Source organism: Schistocerca nitens, chromosome 5 (assembly GCF_023898315.1).
Source record: "Schistocerca nitens isolate TAMUIC-IGC-003100 chromosome 5, iqSchNite1.1, whole genome shotgun sequence".
NCBI classification, from domain to species: domain Eukaryota; kingdom Metazoa; phylum Arthropoda; class Insecta; order Orthoptera; family Acrididae; genus Schistocerca; species Schistocerca nitens.
In genome coordinates this window covers 282,317,358-282,335,321 of record NC_064618.1, presented here as the reverse complement: position 1 = coordinate 282,335,321, position 17,964 = coordinate 282,317,358, and the positions used below count along the sequence as shown (strand labels likewise).

At 41.0% G+C, this 17,964-nt stretch overlaps 1 protein-coding gene across 1 annotated transcript in view; it reads left to right on the top strand.

The window, feature by feature from the left end:
• LOC126259318 (carboxypeptidase B-like) overlaps positions 1-14,254 on the top strand; it is a 60,887-nt gene extending 46,633 nt beyond the window's left edge. The window contains exons 7-9 of the mRNA XM_049955997.1: positions 7,199-7,255; positions 7,382-7,466; positions 14,060-14,254. Coding sequence (XP_049811954.1) covers positions 7,199-7,255; positions 7,382-7,466; positions 14,060-14,250 — 333 coding nt within the window. The 3' untranslated portion in view covers positions 14,251-14,254. The remainder of the gene's footprint in view (positions 1-7,198; positions 7,256-7,381; positions 7,467-14,059) is intronic.
• Positions 14,255-17,964: the final 3,710 nt, after the last annotated feature.

Here is a 17,964-nt window from a genome sequence, read left to right as displayed (position 1 = left end):
GGATTCCAGTGTGAGTCGTTTACGAGAAATCGTATTTTGAAAAGTTCCCATATCAGCTCTTGTACAATACCTGTGGTAGCAGACACTAAAGAACAATATAGGTGTACATACTAGTTATGAGGATTCTGACCAGTAACGAGACAAGTGACCATCACAGGTTGAGTTCAAAGTGACCGCCGGCACCGGTCTGGTATGGAACCAGTCTGATATGGAACGAATGCTGCACACGTGCTAGTATTTCAGCGGAGATGTCCGAGCAGGCTGTAGCAATATGTCGTTGCATAGCATTGGGTGTGGGTGCTATGTCCTTGTAGATGCGTCTTTCAGCTCCTCAGAAAAGTCTGCAGTCGTCAAATCTGGAGAACAGGTTGGCCAAGGTACAGGTCCTCTGCTTCCAATCCAACGACATGGAAACAATTCGTGAAGACATTCTGCACTAATTCGTGCGCCATGCACTGGACAGAGATAATGTTGGTACCACACATTCTTCCAAGTCTGCACAGAAACGCCTTCTAGCATCCGTGGAAGGATGCAATACTTGTGGACGTTCAGTGTTCCATATATGAAACACAGACCTCTAAGCTGATGCTTCACTATGCCGCACCACTCGTTTACAATCCATGGACGCTGACGTTCCACCAACGGGGATTGTCCACAGACCAATAGCGCATGTTTCGGTGGTTTACATGGCTATAATCGGTAAATGTGGCATACCTTTGGAGTATTCGGTCTGAATGCCCATGTACGGAAGTTAACACGATTCTCGATGGGGAGAGACATGATAGGAATGGAACCTATGCCGATGGAGAAAGCGTAGGGCACTTTCTTGACTCATGCCACTTGCTCGTGCGATTTAGCGGAATCTAACGTGCGGATCAACTGCGACAGAATAAGAAAATTAATTTCATCTTTTCTGTCGTCACTTGCTTCCTTCTGTTACGTTGTCTATGTGTTGCATTGCCGTTTTCACGTAACTGGTTGAAGAAGATGATAAATAATTGCCGATATGGTTGGCGTCTACTGGGATATCTCGTCGCCTACATCGGACAAGAAATAACTCCATATACCATGATCATGTCGGCCTTTTCTGCACTGGTAAATCCCATCGTCCACTCACGAACTGCTGATTGGACTGTCACACGCTAACGACTAGAAAGCCGCAGTGCACTCAAAGAACACACAAGCACATTGTAAGCAAATATAACAACATTGTACCCAGCAACTACGCCGGGTGAATGGCACAAACAAGCGTCGGTGTGGAAACTTTTCAAAATACGGTATCTCGTAAAGAGAATCTTGCAAAAAACACCACTAACATTCTAATTTACCCTACAATTAATTTTTTAAAGTCAATGGGCATTGTTCAGTTTAAAAGAGTATGTCTGTACAACAAACAGACTTTCTAAGTATTAACACAATCCCTTTCTTGGCTAACAATACGAGGTCTTGACTACCAATTCAATCTATGAAAACAGCACATTATTGTACTTTCCATTGCCGCAAAGTTTTCGGTGCAAGTTTCAGGTGATTCATCCTAAGTATGCAGATTGAAGTGATGAATAAATATTTGCAACATGGCCGCGATGCGAACCGGGGTCTCCTGCTCAAATTGTCATTCATACCAATCGGTATACCCCCTAAACTCAAAGAACGTTGTACAGACTCGCCTACTGTATCTGAACAGCACTGGGCGAGCCTTGGTATAAAGTTACATTCGTCACTGCAGCCTTCACATGTACATCAGAGATGTTTGAGACTTGGAAAGGACTCAGAAATCACAGCTTCATTTAATTAAGGCACGTACGCCTGGGTTTCAGGCAGGTTCCTCCATTTTATTCGATGCTGCAATGGCATTCCAGACAAGCTGAAGAGCCTCTGCAATGCTGTTTGAATTTAGGGCGAATACCAAGTGGACTGAAGCGTTAATGGGAATTTGGATTTAGGGGTGAGACGTCCTAAGGCAATTCGCGCAGTATTGCAAAGACACTACAATCTTATAACATTCCCATCCCTCCTGACCCACATTCAGCACCTTCACATCTCCTATACCATCCGCAAACTAAATTCCAGAAACCCATTGTCATCCCTCTGATCACCAACCATGGTACACTATTGCACCTTCACAAAAAACATGCCTCCATTCCTACTCTTACACACACTCCATACCCATCACAACCCAACTTTAGCCAACTTCCTCTCCGAGACAATGATAACCGCCATGATATTTATCCCTCCTACCAATCTTAACTTTTCCCCATCCATCCCACTCCAGATCAAGGCCGCTGTCTCCTATTTCCTCTCCATTAATACCTCCCCATGTAGTACACTACTCTTCATCCTCTGTCTTTACCACTGCTTGTCTTCCCCCTATCGGCCTTTCCATATTTTCCCTACATAATAGACCCACTCGCTTTATTAAAACCCCTAAAACCTATGGAACGTATTTTCTCCTCCGACAAGACTTCTCACTCAGTGCAGGTCCATCAGAGTGAAAGCTCGGTTCTTCGGTCTTTTTATCAGAAGAATTTCAACTTTCTATGATGTCTTATTAAAATGGATACATTTTCGTTTTTCAGCTTTCTGTTTTTGATTTTTTTATTTAAAGTAGAAAAACAGCCACAAATTTTATTTCTCTTACTGTATTTTTTAATTCGCTTGACTTAAGAGCGGACTGAAAGCCGATCACCTTCCACGTGCGGCAAGGGTCATGAAATAGCGAAGGAAAAGAAAAGGTATTATGTTTAATGTCAGTCTGTGCACACATAATATTTATATTCTCGATGTTGCATTGACTACCAGGACTCTGAAATAACGTACTTCTTCACATAGACTTCAGTATCGAGATTAGTTTTGTAATTTATTTCGAATGGAAGAGGGATTTTTTCGAAGCTGCTCACCATCATTGTAAAAGATATTTACGGGCAAGATACGAACATGATCCAATCCATAAGTCAGAGATAGGAAGACATATTTTACAGAAAGTTTCATAATAGCAAAAACGTCCAGTAAGTAACTTGTGCTTACTTTCAGACGTAGACTGTCAGTCACGTTAAGATTTCTGGCCACTGGGGAAACATTCCACTCGTTGGCCCTGTAGCAAATACATTATTTATAATAAATTACCTATACATTAGAGATAGTACATTAATCAACAAGAAATACCTAGAACCTTTTAGAAAACGAAAGGTGGAAAAATGGTAAGGAGGAGCATGGGAACATGCCAGTTTTCTCTTCATAACTCTGCACTCACGACACTAACCTCGGCGTTATAGCCCAACGTAGCAACAAGGCCTACTTACGATGGTTGGAACTTTAATAGTGGCAACTATTTATTTACAGCCCGTACAAAATAGATACGTGTTTCAAAGTTTTACTGGCCTCCCAAGTAGTCATTGATGGGAAACTCCATATCGGTGGTTGATGTTTTTAGTATTACACTTGAGACTTGCGAAAGTATACCACTTCAATGCTATGCCACAATGAACATCTATGAAAAACGCGGTTTTTTTTGGTACAGTCTGCATATTAAACATCAAATAATTACATATGTGGATACTGTCTTTAGAATATGTATGATATATAGGAGGGTTGGAACTTGAGTAGTGACAACTATTTATTTACAGCTCGTACAAAATAGATGTGTGTTTAAAAGTTTTACTGACCTTCAAAGTAGCCACCAGCATTGTGTATAACCCGCTCCCAGCGATGTGGAAGTCGTAGGATACTCTTAGCAGTGCCAGTTGTGTTGACAGTTCGAGCGGCGCGGTCTGTTGCCCGATGAATTTGTAGCAGCTCTGAAGCGAATGCCGTGAAGTGTTTCCTTCAGTTTAGAAATCGAGTTGAACTCACGAGGGCTTAAGTCAGGGGAGTGCAGTAGGTGGTATAGCACTTAGCAGCCCGATCAGTCGAACAAATCAGTAACAGCTTGCATCCACACACCTTCCTGTAAAACGATGGTCAGGTCCTGTGGAAAGTGTCATCACATCTGTCTCTATGCTCTTCATTTTTGGAACACAACCTACGACCAGCTTAGAGACAGAAGTGATGACACTTTCTGCAGAACCTGACCATCATTTTGCAGGACAATGCTTAATCACGTACAGTGCAAGATGTTACTGATTTGTTTGACTGATGTGGCTGCTAAGTGCTATACCACCTACTGCACTCCCCTGAATAAAGCTCTCGCGAGTTCAACTCGATTTCTAAACTGAAGGAGACACTCCACGGCATTCGCTTCAGAACTGCTACGAATTCGTCGGGCAATAGACCGCGCCGCTCGAACTGTCAACACAACTGGCACTGCTAAGTGTAGCCTACGACTTCCACATCGCTGGGAGCGGGTTACACACAATGCTGGTGACTACTTTGAAGGTCAGTAAAGCTTTGAAACACGTATCTATTTTGTACGAGCTGTAAATAAATAGTTGTCACTATTCAAGTTCCAACCCTCTTATATAACATACATATTCTAAAGACTATATCCACATATATCATTATTTGATGTATAATATGCAGACCGTACAAAAAAAACGCGTTTTTCATAGATGTTCATTGTGGCATAGGACTGAAGTGGTATACTTTCGTAAGTCTCAAGTGTAATACTGAAAACATCAACCACCGATATGGAGTTTCCCATCAATTTATTATAACAAATCGTAGCTAAAACGGCGCGTTTCCGAGAGATCCTCAGTTTTAAGATGCTTTGAAGCAGTTTGCATTCCTACTATACACTGTATGAGAAATAGAATCCACCAAATACGATGTTCAGGGCCATGCAATGTCGCGGCTCCGATATTCTCCGTGTAGCGTAAAATGATGTCGCATCTGACTGGCCACGTTCCTCTTCAAGGGGCAAAAATCTGACGAGCCAGATTTTTTATTTCACTCTGCGCAGTATCGTGGAATCTGGAATGAGGCGATGTGACGTCACCAGCTACTCGTCCACTTGCGTATTTACGTCTCGTGAGATGACGGCTTAAGACTTAACACATAAACGATGAAGGTAAACGTTGGATTTACTGTGTAATACATCATCATAAGCATAAAGTACACTCATATCAGAAGCTAACCTGCTCTTACACCACAACAACAAAGGCAATTCGGTGTCAGTTAACAGCTGATCCTGAAGATGAAGCCTCGTATATGTAAGCTCATAGTAATCTCCTCACAAAAGTTGACGTGATACGTACCTTTATTCTTGATAGGTTTTTCTTGTTGTCAACAATTTTTTTCTGAGAAATACACTACTGGCCATTAAAATTGCTACACCACGAAGATGACGTGCTACAGACGCGAAATTTAACCGACAGGAAGATGATTCTGTGATATGAAAATGATTAGCTTTTCAGAGCATTCACATAAGGCTGGCGCCGGTGGCGACACCTACAACGTGCTGACATGAGGAAAGTTTCTAACCGATTTCTCATACACAAACAGCAGTTGACCGGCGTTGCCTGGTGAAACGTTGTTGTGATGTCTCGTGTAAGGAGGAGAAATGCGCACCATCACGTTTCCGATTTTGATAAAGCTCGGATTGTAGCCTATCGCGATTGCGGTTTATCGTATCGCGACATTGCTGCTCGCATTGGTCGAGATCCAATGACTGTTAGCAGAATATGAAATCGGTGGGTTCAGGAGGGTAATACGGAACGCCGTGCCGGATCCCAACGGCCTCGTATCACTAGCAGTCGAGATGACAGGCATCTTATCCGCATGGCTGTAACACATCGTGCAGCCACGTCTCGATCCCTGAGTCAACAGATGGGGACGTTTGCAAGACAACAACCATTTGCACGAACAGTTCGACGACGTTTGCAGCAGCATGGACTATCAACTCGGAGACCATGGCTGCGGTTACCCTTGACGCTGCATCACAGACAGGAGCGCCTGCGATGGTGTACTCAACGACGAACCTCGTGCACGAATGGCAAAACGTCAGTTTTTGGGTTGAATCCAGGTTCTGTTTACACCATCATGATGGTCGCATCCGTGTTTGGCGACATCGTGGTGAACGCACATTGGAAGTGTGTATTCGTCATCGCCATACTGGCGTATCACCCAGTGTGATGGTATGGGTTGCCATTGGTCACACGTCTCGGTCACCTCTTGTTCGCACTGACGGCACTTTGAACAGTGGACGTTACATTTCAGATGTGTTACGACCCGTGGCTCTACCCTTCTTTCGATTCCTGCGAAACCCTACATTTCAGCAGGATAATGCACGAAAGCATGTTGAAGGTCCTGTACGGGCCTTTCTGGATACAGAAAATGTTTGACTGCTGCACTGGCCAACACATTCTCCAGATCTCTCACCAATTGAAAACGTCTGGGCAATGGTGGCCGAGCAACTGGCTCGTCACAATACGCCAGTCACTACTCTTGATGAACTGTGGTATCGTGTTGAAGCTGCATGGGCAGCTGTACCTGTACACGCCATCCAAGCTCTATTTGACTCAATGCCCAGGCGTATCAAGGCCGTTATTAAAGCCAGAGTTGGTTATTCTGGGTACTGATTTCTCAAGATCTATGCACCCAAATTGCGTGAAAATGTAATCACATGTCAGTTCTAGTATAATATATTTGTGCAATGAATACACGTTTATCATTTGCATTTCTTCTTGGTGTAGCAATTTTGATGTCCAGTAGTGTATACATAACAAGTAAAGTTAAGTTATTTGATATCCTTCGTGATATTGCAGTTTTAATGACCAGCAGTGAAGGAACTACGCAGTTAGTTTCATTAATCGCAAGTCATTCTTCATTGTGATTGTGAACTGTTATTCGATTAATCATATCCTCATCTTATCATATTTCAAAATGCAAGAGTAATTATCTGACTGCAATTTCGCTTTCTAAACAGGAAGTGGTACTTCACAGATAAAAAATAACTGCATTTGAAAGTGCTTGGCACGTATTTGTCACTGAAGAGATAATTACAACACTCATATATTTGTCCAGTGAATACCCGTTTATCATCTGCATTTCTTCTTGGTGTAGCATTTTTAATGGCCAGTAGTGTAGATTGTAGATAAGAACTGACTTTTGTTTTTACCATATAGTTTCAAATGTGGTCGCTGGCAAAGTTTGGTGAATACAAATATGTTGCTGAAGAATTTTTACTTTCTGAACAGTATCATGTTCTATTACCAGTTCATTAATTCAGTATTATTTGAATACCATGTCTGTAATCTCTTTCCAGTACTTACTCTACCCGTGGGGCTACACTAGCGAACTGCCTGACGACTGGGAGACTCTGGTAACGTCTTTTATTATACTTAACACTTTCTCTGCATGATTTTTCGTATTGATTGCGCAGTAGTATTAGCTCAACGGCAGAAATTATCCGACATTTCTAATCTATTCCCGGTGTGTCTTACAACAGGACGCCCTGGCACGCCAAGCGGATGCCGCCCAGCAAGCTGCAGGGGGCCCTAGCTACGCCATCGGCAGCTCTACAAACGTCTTGTGTAAGTAATGTTGCGTTTTCAGTTGACCTCATGAAACGGGAGTTATACTTGAGAATTTTTTATTAACCTGTTTGTAGCATCAGAATTTAGCCATCGGGTTTGTGTTACAGACAGTTTCCACCTTGCTCCGAATTTTTTGAACTTTAGTATCTGAATCTTCGGAAATACACTGAATATGAGCCGGTGATTCAGTTTCTTGCCTGTTTATTGCAAAGAAAATCGTTCATCCCTCTTTTAATTATCTACTTTATTATTATTACTATTTCATTTCACTACTACTTTGAATTTGCTTTCTGCATGTATCGAACTTTGGTTAGGAATTCACCAAAACCTGATGAAGGAACTAACGTTAAGTTGTGCCTTTAATTTTTCACGATTTATGACACACGATCTACTACTATTAACACTTGTATTGTAGCTGCCTTACAGAGAGAAGCTGATGTAGTGGAATATTTAAAGGTCACGAATATTAATTCATATGAACATTAATAATGTCCGCACGCAACAATCTTAGGTGGGTGCAATTAAATTGCTTTTTTCCCTCAATTATCCTTCACAATCGATTCTGCCATTGTCAAATAAAGTAGCTGTGAAAACCTCAGTACAGTTACCAACCCTGTTAATCTCCTTGTCGTAGAAGTCTCTCTTGGTCGACTTTCAACCCCCACACTTCTGTATGTCGTATTAAAGCAGACTGCTAAATGTCTAACACGCTTCTGGAATATAATTTCGTAGTCTTTCGTGGCCGGAGTCGATATCCATAAAAATTAGTCTGGATTCTAGAGCGCGTCGTGATGTAAAATGATGAGGCATCAGTTATATTAGTGTGTACTGCTACTGTAACAAAGCTGTCTTCATTTCTGCGCCCACAATTCCTTAAAATGGCGTAAATAAGATTCATTTTCTGACTGCGCGTCAGAATTGCAGAAGAAAGCAGATGTTGTTTTTTGTGGATCGCAATTTAACACGGTGCGTAATTGTCCTGTTTTGACCATTAAGAGTGAGCTGCTTTTATAGGGTGGTGCTACTCCCGCGTCGTCTGGTGGTGGCTAGAAGGGGCAAGTATGTCGAATAATATGGTTGCCAGGCACAAAAACAGAAAAGCCAGACTTGGTGGTGTACTTAGCCATATATTTAGCCCTAAAAGCCGGACTATCCATTTTAAATAGAAATGGAGTCGATTAGATATTCATAGTCATTTATTAATGAACAATTACAGTCAATGTTTTTCGAGATCCACATTAGACGTGCTTACGGTAAAAACATAGTCAGTAAACAGACTTATAATTTCGCAATTATGATAGCTACTAAGTGCTCAGTCTTCTTAATTGCTCGTTCGGCCCACGAAGAAGAACATAGACTACATTTATAGCACTAGTATTGGTTGATACATCTATATACAGTCATGGTGTATGTCCTTATTCCTCCGTATACTTATTCCGAGACTAAGTCATCAGTTTGGAACGGGCTTCAGTTGTGCATCCTCTACTTCATCGCTGAAAGGCCGAACAGAAGCCAGACAAGGCGGAGTTACAAAATTTGGCAGGACTTGACCGTAAAAATCTGGACGTGACAGTATATAGCCGACCTGATGATAGTGGTTTGTGCAGCGCTCAACTGCGTGGCTATCAGCGCCTGTGCAAATTTGCGATCCTTGAACTAGCCAATCTCGCCACTTTCCCAGATGGTGATGAAATGATGAGGACAACATAAACACCCAGTTCTCGTGCGGAAAAAAATTCACAACCGACCAGGGATCGAAGTCAGGTTCTCGTGATGCAGAGGCAGCAATACTAGGCACTTTTTTTTCGGAACCTTCCTGGCGCCCAAAGGGAGGGGTGGGGACAAAGTGGGGACGGTCACAAACCGAGGGCCTGGCCACCATGTACCGTTCCCACCCTCCAGGAACCAAGGAAAGAGTAGGGAACGTTGAGTAGAGGTTTTTTTATTTATTTTCCTTTTCGTTCTTTTTTATTTTTATTTATTTTTGTCATTAATACCACCGAGGATATCAGAAAACCGCCGTCACGCAATGAGGAGGGTGCAGCAAGACGTCAGACTAATTGAGGCTGTCAACGTATAGTTTTTCCGAGAATAACTTTCTCATGACCAGTGAATGTATCGGTTCGAAGTGTGGGAGAGGCGAGGATCAACTCTTCATGACAGGATCACTCCAGCTCTGGAGTGGGTTAAGGGAGTCACTGAAAATGAAACTGGGGAAAAATTATCTGTAACTGCACAATGGCGTTCATTAAGGAACTACCGAAAGTCAAGGATACTTTTCACGCCATCAGCAAACAAGTAGTGTGCTGAGGGTCTACAATTCCACTTCATAGAGTTCGCCGTCGCTTGCGGGAAGTATCCCGCGTCCAGAAAGAATAGCAGTTGAGTATCTGATGAGGAGTCGTACGGGAAGTTAGGGACAACATCTGTCACACCAAGAACTAGACATCTCTCGCCTTCTGCACACCAGGCGGGGTACTCGTCTGTGTTACGCTGTGGCGGTTTTCGAACCTGGGATAGCCACTAGATCACGAGCTGCGGACGATATATCCGACAAGTCCGGCTAAAGCCGTACATGTGGCAACCCTACTTTACCTGCAGCCGCGTGTGACGGACCAAACCCATGAGCGCCTCTGCCAGCCAAGACGATGGCAGGCTGTGTCCATCATCACGATTCATGTTGTGGGACGGTCTCTCGTATTTTCCATTTTTTTCACGTTCAAAAAGCATCTACATCTACCAGATAGAGTTAAGAACAATGGAATAGTGACCGTTAGTTCAAGTTACTAAAGTTACAAAGTTTAAATGCACTATTGTTTAATTTCTGCTTCGAAGAAGCGTCGAAGGAAAAACCAATGGCACTGGAATAGAAGCTGAAGTGTTCGCGACGTAGATCTTTTGCCCCCTCTCCACTTCTAAAATCCAACCGTATTATAAATTCTTTTAAGGAATTGTTGGGCTAGGACCGAAGACAGTATTCACCCAGTAATACCCCTTAACTTGGTGAAGGCCGCTTTCAATATGGGACCGAAATGTTGTTTTTTCATATTAGGGTGCTTCTGATCCTATATAATAAATGTACACAGTATCTGATCAAAAGTATCGATAGAGAATGCGGAACAGATGACTAGACATCACGAGGTGCCTTTATAAAAGAAAGCGGGAAGTATTGTGCTATCAGTAGATGAGGAGTAACAACTGAATGGATCGGACTTCGACCGTGACCTACTTGCGTAGCAAACCCAGGAGGAACATTTCAGCACTTCTAAAGCTGCGCGACTGTTGGTAACGTGGTTGTGAAATGGAAACGCGAAGGAACAACCGCAGGTAAACCTATGCCAGACGGACCTCATATGCTCATGGACAGGGACCGTCGAGCATTGCGGAGGGTACATGTAAAAAATTGCGTGAAATCAGCGCAAGGACTCAGAGTTTCAACGTGCTAATGGGAGTCCAGCTGACACAATGTGCGTAGAGAGTTACACTCTAATAAGACAGAAGAAAACGACGCATCACGAAGAAATTGTGCAGATGGGACGGAAGTATCGTGTACTAAAAGAAATGGTTACAGTTACAGAAAAATGGGTGATTTATTCAAGCGAAAGAGTTCGTAAACTGAGTAAGTCAATAACGCATTGGTCCACGTCCGGCAATTACACAAGCATTTATTCGGCTTGGCATTGATTGATAAAGTTGCTTGATGTCCCCCTGAAGGATATCGTGCAGATTCTGTCCGATTATGCCCTTAGATCGTCAAAACACCGAGGTCCCTGCCCATAATGCCCCAAACGTTGTCGATTTGGGAGAGATCCGGCGACCTTGCTGCCCAAGGCAGGGTTTTAGCAAACACGAAGGCAAGTAGTAGAAACACTCGTTGTGTGGGGGCGGTCATTTCCTGGCTGAAATGTAAGACCAGGGTGGTTGGCTATGAAGGACAACCAAACGAGGTGTAGAATGTCGTCGACGTACAGCTGTGATGTAAGCGTACCTTGGATTACAACCAAAACAGTCCTGCTATGAACAGAAATAGCACCCCAGACCATCACTCCTCGCTGTTGGATGATATGGCGAGCGACAGTCACATTGGTATCCCATCGCTGGTCGTCAGGGCTCAATTCGAAGCGGAGCTCTTCACTGAAGACAATTTGTCATCCCCTTCCAACAGTCATTGCCATCTGTAGGTGTATTAGTGCCGTGGCTGCATTACAGAAATTCTTTGGATAAAATAGCTCTAGCAGATCAACACTGTTCTTTCATCTCAAACCTTCCCACCCCCATTCCAGCATTATAGGAGTAACAGCTGTTTTGACCGTCTGCATTGACAATCCCGATAGAAAAAAAAGACATAATTACTCGTATCTGTACACGGTTCGATAAACATTTTCCGGGTTTTCCATTTTTATTTCAAGAGGAACACACACACACATACAACTATGCAACCTACATTACACTGCATGTCCTGCACAAGCAATAATTTAGTGTTAATACCTAAGAGACGATTCGAAACTGTATGGGACTAGTCTTAAGTATCTTCAGTGTTTTAAAAGACGACTCCCCAAAAGCTGCGAGGCATAAAGAAAATATACACACATCAGTGCTCAGTATCGGCTACGTTTGTAACGTGGCAAACATCAATACGTCGCTGACATGAATTGCCAAAGAAGGCACATCAGCAGACCGCTGTAGATATGTGTTCACTGAGATGCCTCAGTACAGGTGCGAACTAATTCGCCGCAACTGCGTGGAGAGAATATTATGTGAACATGTTCTATCATTCCTACCCCTACTGCAACTACTCCATGGTGTGTATTACAGATCGAAGCTTGGAGAGCTGCTGCATCCAATGATACGTGTCATTTTTCTGTGAGGCTTGTAGTTGAGTAGTTCCCTTCTGAAATCGTGGAGGTACTTATGGATAACTCTGTATACTATAGATTTCTCAAAAGAAAGCAGAACAATATGTGAAGAAATACTTTTCAGCTTAGACTTTGACATATATAATCCATATTATTATAAAAATTATACACAACAAACTCCTTCTAGACAGTTAAAAAAAAGTGGGCGAAATGAAATGTATTATTTTCTTATTAAATGCATGGGTTGGCAGGTTAAAGTATTCAGCATTGCTCGGTATTTATTTAGAGCTGTGTCTGAGACTTATCAAACGTAGAACTTATGTTTTACTCACAAAGCATCTTTGTACACAACGTTTGAGGTAGTATGATTGTGGACATAAGCGAAGAGCTTGTTTGTTACACTATCCAAATAGAGGTGGGCGTGCGAAAAGCGACTGGAACTAAGGTTCACGACTGCAATACGCATAGCCTAGCCTTGTGCTTTGTCTATGGTCATGGCATAACATAAGCTCACCGGGAATTGTACACGTTCAAAGCGAAATGATAAATTGTTAGGAATAAGCGGGATATAGCGTGTAAAAACACCCTCGCCTGCGCTGCTTCCCGTCCAAATTTCCGCTTCTATAATGTTGCGTCGGAGAGAAGGAACTTTAAGCCTCTGTGAGTGAAGGTTCTCATGAGCGAGATAATGCGTGACGCTCTTGATCAGAGTCAAGTCACGCCCTGTTTTCAGAAGGAGTTTCCAAAGAGCGATGTTCTCAATGTTCTCGAGCAGCAGAAAGTCTCACCTCATGATCTTCATTTGATACTTCATATCGCGTAGTCCTCAGTCTTTTAGCCATTCTGATGTACTCAGGAAGACTCTACCGTTTTCTAGGCATTTTTATTCGTAAACAAAACTAAATCGAAATGTAACGAGCAGGCACCAGAATCACAAAGTAGACTTAGTAAATTCGTTTTTTTCTGGAAAAGAATACAAATAAAACCTATCGGCAGAAGCAGAGAAATGTCAAGTTTTAATATACAAAGCGAAATCAATACATCCGTATATCCTAGCCAAATAATGTCGTAAAGACAGGATTCCGATGCTTAATACTGGGAGTGAAGTAAAATTCGGAAAATATATCTGTTGGTGAGGTTAAAAAAATTAGAAGGGGGATCCATTGGTTTTTTGGCGTACTACGAAACTAACGGCACCATCTGTTGGTTGTTTGGTGTACTACGCCTTGATGGTTAAACATCAACTATTAAGCTGAGAAGATAATTTTAGATATAACTTCAAATTGTGATATCTTTTATTCCATGTCCAGATTTTGATTAAATGAAGCCTACATGTTGCCGCAAGCCACAGTCAAGTTGCATGTGAAAACCCCATGAAAATTCGTCTAGTTTTGTAGATTAGAGTGTTCGAACAGAAAAAAACACACCGAGACGGCGTACTTAGATGAAACATTAGATATCGATATTTTTTTCGTGATCCTATTTTGATCAAATAAACCTTACACGTAGTTCCAAGCCACGTTCAAGCCACCGGTGAAAACCTCATGATAATTAGTCTAGTATTTTTTGAGATTAGGTTGTTCAAATAGGCAAACAGACAGACATGACGGTTTTACAGTTTTTTAGTAGTATAGCTATAGATGTAAAATATCTGCTTTGCAATTGCAAATGCACAGTGTTCCATGTTCGGTTTGTTACTGAGTCACCACACTGTACCTTACGTTGTTACTACAGACGCAGCGGCTGGCGGCAGTGATGACTGGACGAAGGGTGTCGGCGGAGTAGCCCTCTCCTACACCATCGAACTTCCCGGTGGCGGCAACCAGGGTTTCAATCCTCCAGCGTCAGACATCCTCAACTTGGTGACGCCATTCTTCGAAGCCGTGCGCGTCTTCGGCCAATATGTTGCTGATAACTATGGATAAAAAGAACCAGTACTCACCGATAATTTGTATATGTTACATGTTTTTTTCTGGAATAAAGAGAGATTTCTCTTTAGGTTTCCCGATTATTAATGCAACACTGAATAACAAACCTTTTAATGCATCAAAAATATCATGAACAGAAATACACATTTCTAAAAGCATCAAAAAATCTCGTAATCTGGTTTTACGCTTATCACTGAGCAGGTTACATTTAGATACATTATGCATTAGATTTAGCAACGAAGGCCTTTCGTCAGTCGTAGTATCTTAACAAAGATGGAGAATATTTCTGGATTCCTCTTTTCCTTAACGCAAACATAAAGGAAGCAGTTAGAACTTATTACACAATGCTGAAACGTAAAGCGGGAATACACATTCGTGTCTGACCCATTTGCGGAGATGACGACAACCTGACTTAATTTCAATAGAATTTCATCGAAAAGTTCATATTTTTATGTTAACCCTTATTTTCATTTGCATGTCTATAGCTAATAAAAGTTTTATTCTTTTTTTAAAATAGAAATTAGATAGCTACCATCTAGTAGATGTCAACTACGAAACACCTAGTACATTTCACCTTCAAAAAAAAGTTTCATTGAAAAATTCCATTTTTGCAATTATTTTCCGCATTGTTTTAGAAGGAGAATATTATTTTCGGGTCTAGAGTTGATAAAGTATCTTTTACACGTTTTTATTTTTATTTATTTATTTATTTTGGAAATAGAAGTTTCACAGCTACTGTTTATTAACAGCATAGTTGTTGAACTTGTCTTTCCAAAACAACTTTTTACCACTATAGACCCAATAAAAAATCATCCTTCACAAATAATGGAGAAGATAATAAAAAGTGCACCTGCCAAATTCTATTAAAAAAAACATTTTGACTGAGGTATCATGACCACAGAAGGGATAAAAATTATCTCTGAAGAAACTAACTGGCCTGAATTTCCACTTTAGTTATTACTACAAATGCACATGCATTACCTATTAATTCTGTTGTAACAAAGTCAATTGACATGGAGCAAAATTGTCTTAAACAGTTAATTTGCCACTCTTCAGTGATAAATTAAGATTTACCTGTATCGAAAATCTCAAGGAAGCCAATGATCACAAATTTAAGAAAGGAGAGACCACATGCTATTTTGACATTCTGTAAAGCTACTACGTCAGTAAATAATAGTACAATGGTAACCGCATGAATCGGGCTTCGATCCTGAAGCTAACAATGCAGTGTTTTAAATAAGTCATATTGAAGTTCGGTTGGCAGGACAATAATGGTCAAGAGACTTGTATCCGAAATAAACCGAGTTTGATGGTGGAAAATATAAATTCCAACGTGGAAATGATAGGTGAAACAGAGACTTATTTTGATGCGTGTCGCACGAGCGATATCTTTTTTCTTGAAGTTTCTATGTTGTGGCTTTAGAGAGAAGCCACATGCTGTGAGATATATTTACAACTCCGGTGTCACACGCTAAGAGGCAACTACTGCTACAAATATCAAGAATCTAGGAAAAAATATGGGTGTCCGTGTTAAGAGAAAGCATCGACCTAGTAAAATCTTACTACAACTGCATAATAACACTGTACTACCACTGCTACAACATAAGCGATATTTCCATTCATGTATCATGAATCTTTACTACTTACATGAAAAATGTCGAAAAGCAACGCTCTTATCTGGATAGGAAAGTCAACGTCGGCCCGATGTAAGTGCAATGCATCCATTGTCTCAGTAAAACAAAAATTCTTTACTAATTTTTCCGCAATGATTTTTTTCAAAATATCGGGAAATAATCTGGAAACCAAAAGAAAGATCTTTTCAATAATAGAATATACACTATACTGCAGTACAGAATCAGTTATAAGATGCATCTTGACATTTCTGAATAATTTTTAATTTTTAATCGAATGTCTGTGGATATCACAGAAATTATATATCATTGTCATATCCACTGTCTAATATAACAGTAGCAAAACTCCAGCTTTTTTTTGTTACCCACAGTGATTGCAGCGCTCCAAGTGGAAAGAAAGTTATACTGTTGAGATCGGAGAAATATTGTGAAAATGAAAGTGAATCATAATTGTTTGTATTGATCTGTAGAATGGTTTTTACAAAAGGGGGCGTCTGTAGCGTAATGAATTGCAGCAACAGCAACAAGAAGACGCCAAATTTGTCTTTCTTAGGTTTACTAAAGATCTTAGGAGGGGTCAATTGCTACATCACACAACAGTTTACTGACGATTTTCTTGTAAGCTATAGATATTTACAGAGGAATGTCGTGTTCTCTAAGAACAAAAAATCTGCTAGTAAACTGTAGTAGACGTGGCCTTTTGCAGAAAGGCGCTGTATTTCTGCTCAAAATCGTGAGATTTTCTTCACTACAGTTCCAGTCAAATCAGTGAATGTGGCACATAGAAAACGTGTGTGGAGTGCAATGCCTACATTGCTTAACGCAGCAGATGTCCTACAACTGTAGCTAAAGGAAAAACCACACAGACGAAATAATAATATAATAAAAGCAATGAAACTGTTTCCAAACACATAAGAAACAAATTCCACCATTCTTGCTGCATGTGAGCCACAAATGGCAAGAATCTTGTAACATATTCGCCTTTGAAGCAAAAGTAATTACATTTACCAAAATATTTATATATTAGAAAGTCGAGTGAACTGTAAGACTGTTCGAAACATTAAGCTCCCTACAATGTTGCCACGTGTCAACGAAAGTGCATATCATAATAAGAAGACAACAAAAGAAATGTATTCTTTTCATGCATGAAATACGAGTTTATATTTTCTTGTTTTCAGCGGAGTAAGCTGTGATTATACACATATACGAAAGTATTACTTCATCGTTAAGTTATAAGCTTATGCCACTGAATCAGGGACATTCGGCTGTCTTTACATGTTTTTCATGATCATTTAAGTCTCTTGATTATTTACTAATGCTTGGAACGCAAAAATGTAATAAATATTTCTCTAATTAACTAGAAAAATAATCAAAAACAAACATTAATCTTCCGGCTGCTTTCTCGCCGCTGGGGGCGTGAGTGTCGCACGAACTGTCAGACAGTAATAATTTTCACTGCAGTGATTGACGCGGCTGTGTATGTTAGACTGTGGTCATAACTGAAAACCAAAGAACGTTGTACAGTTTTATAACGTCGCAGATACTGCATAAGTAACCTGTCGCTGACTCTCTTGTCTCTCTTTCTAGTTTCCGTCATTCACGGTCAGTTGACGTTAGTGTCGTTTCGTTGGACCGTAGCGGTCGGAATGGAACAAACAGAAACGAATGATTAAATTTCTCTCACTTAAAACCTGCCGAGCTTATAAAATAAAACATTTAATTTAAATTATAATTTCTTTTGTGTGTTGAAATAATATCTGCGACTCTTATTGAAAAATACAGGCAGATTAATATCGAAACTCGCTGCATGTGTTAACTTTTAATTGACAGATCTCTCCCTAGTCCTGAATGGGCAGAAGTCGATAGACGTCGGAAGGCTTCGGCCGGCACTGATGTGTTTTTTTGGCTGCAGCCAACATCGTATTGCGCGAGGTAGCCATTGTCGTCTGCTTCGTTACTGTCGTACACTTAAAGTGTTCTGAGTGTTTTTATTGTGCAGTGCGTGATTAAAATAAGTGATGCTGAGTTCCTGGAACTTCTTGAAAGTCACCTACAATGTCTACCGGTAGGTCTACTATTA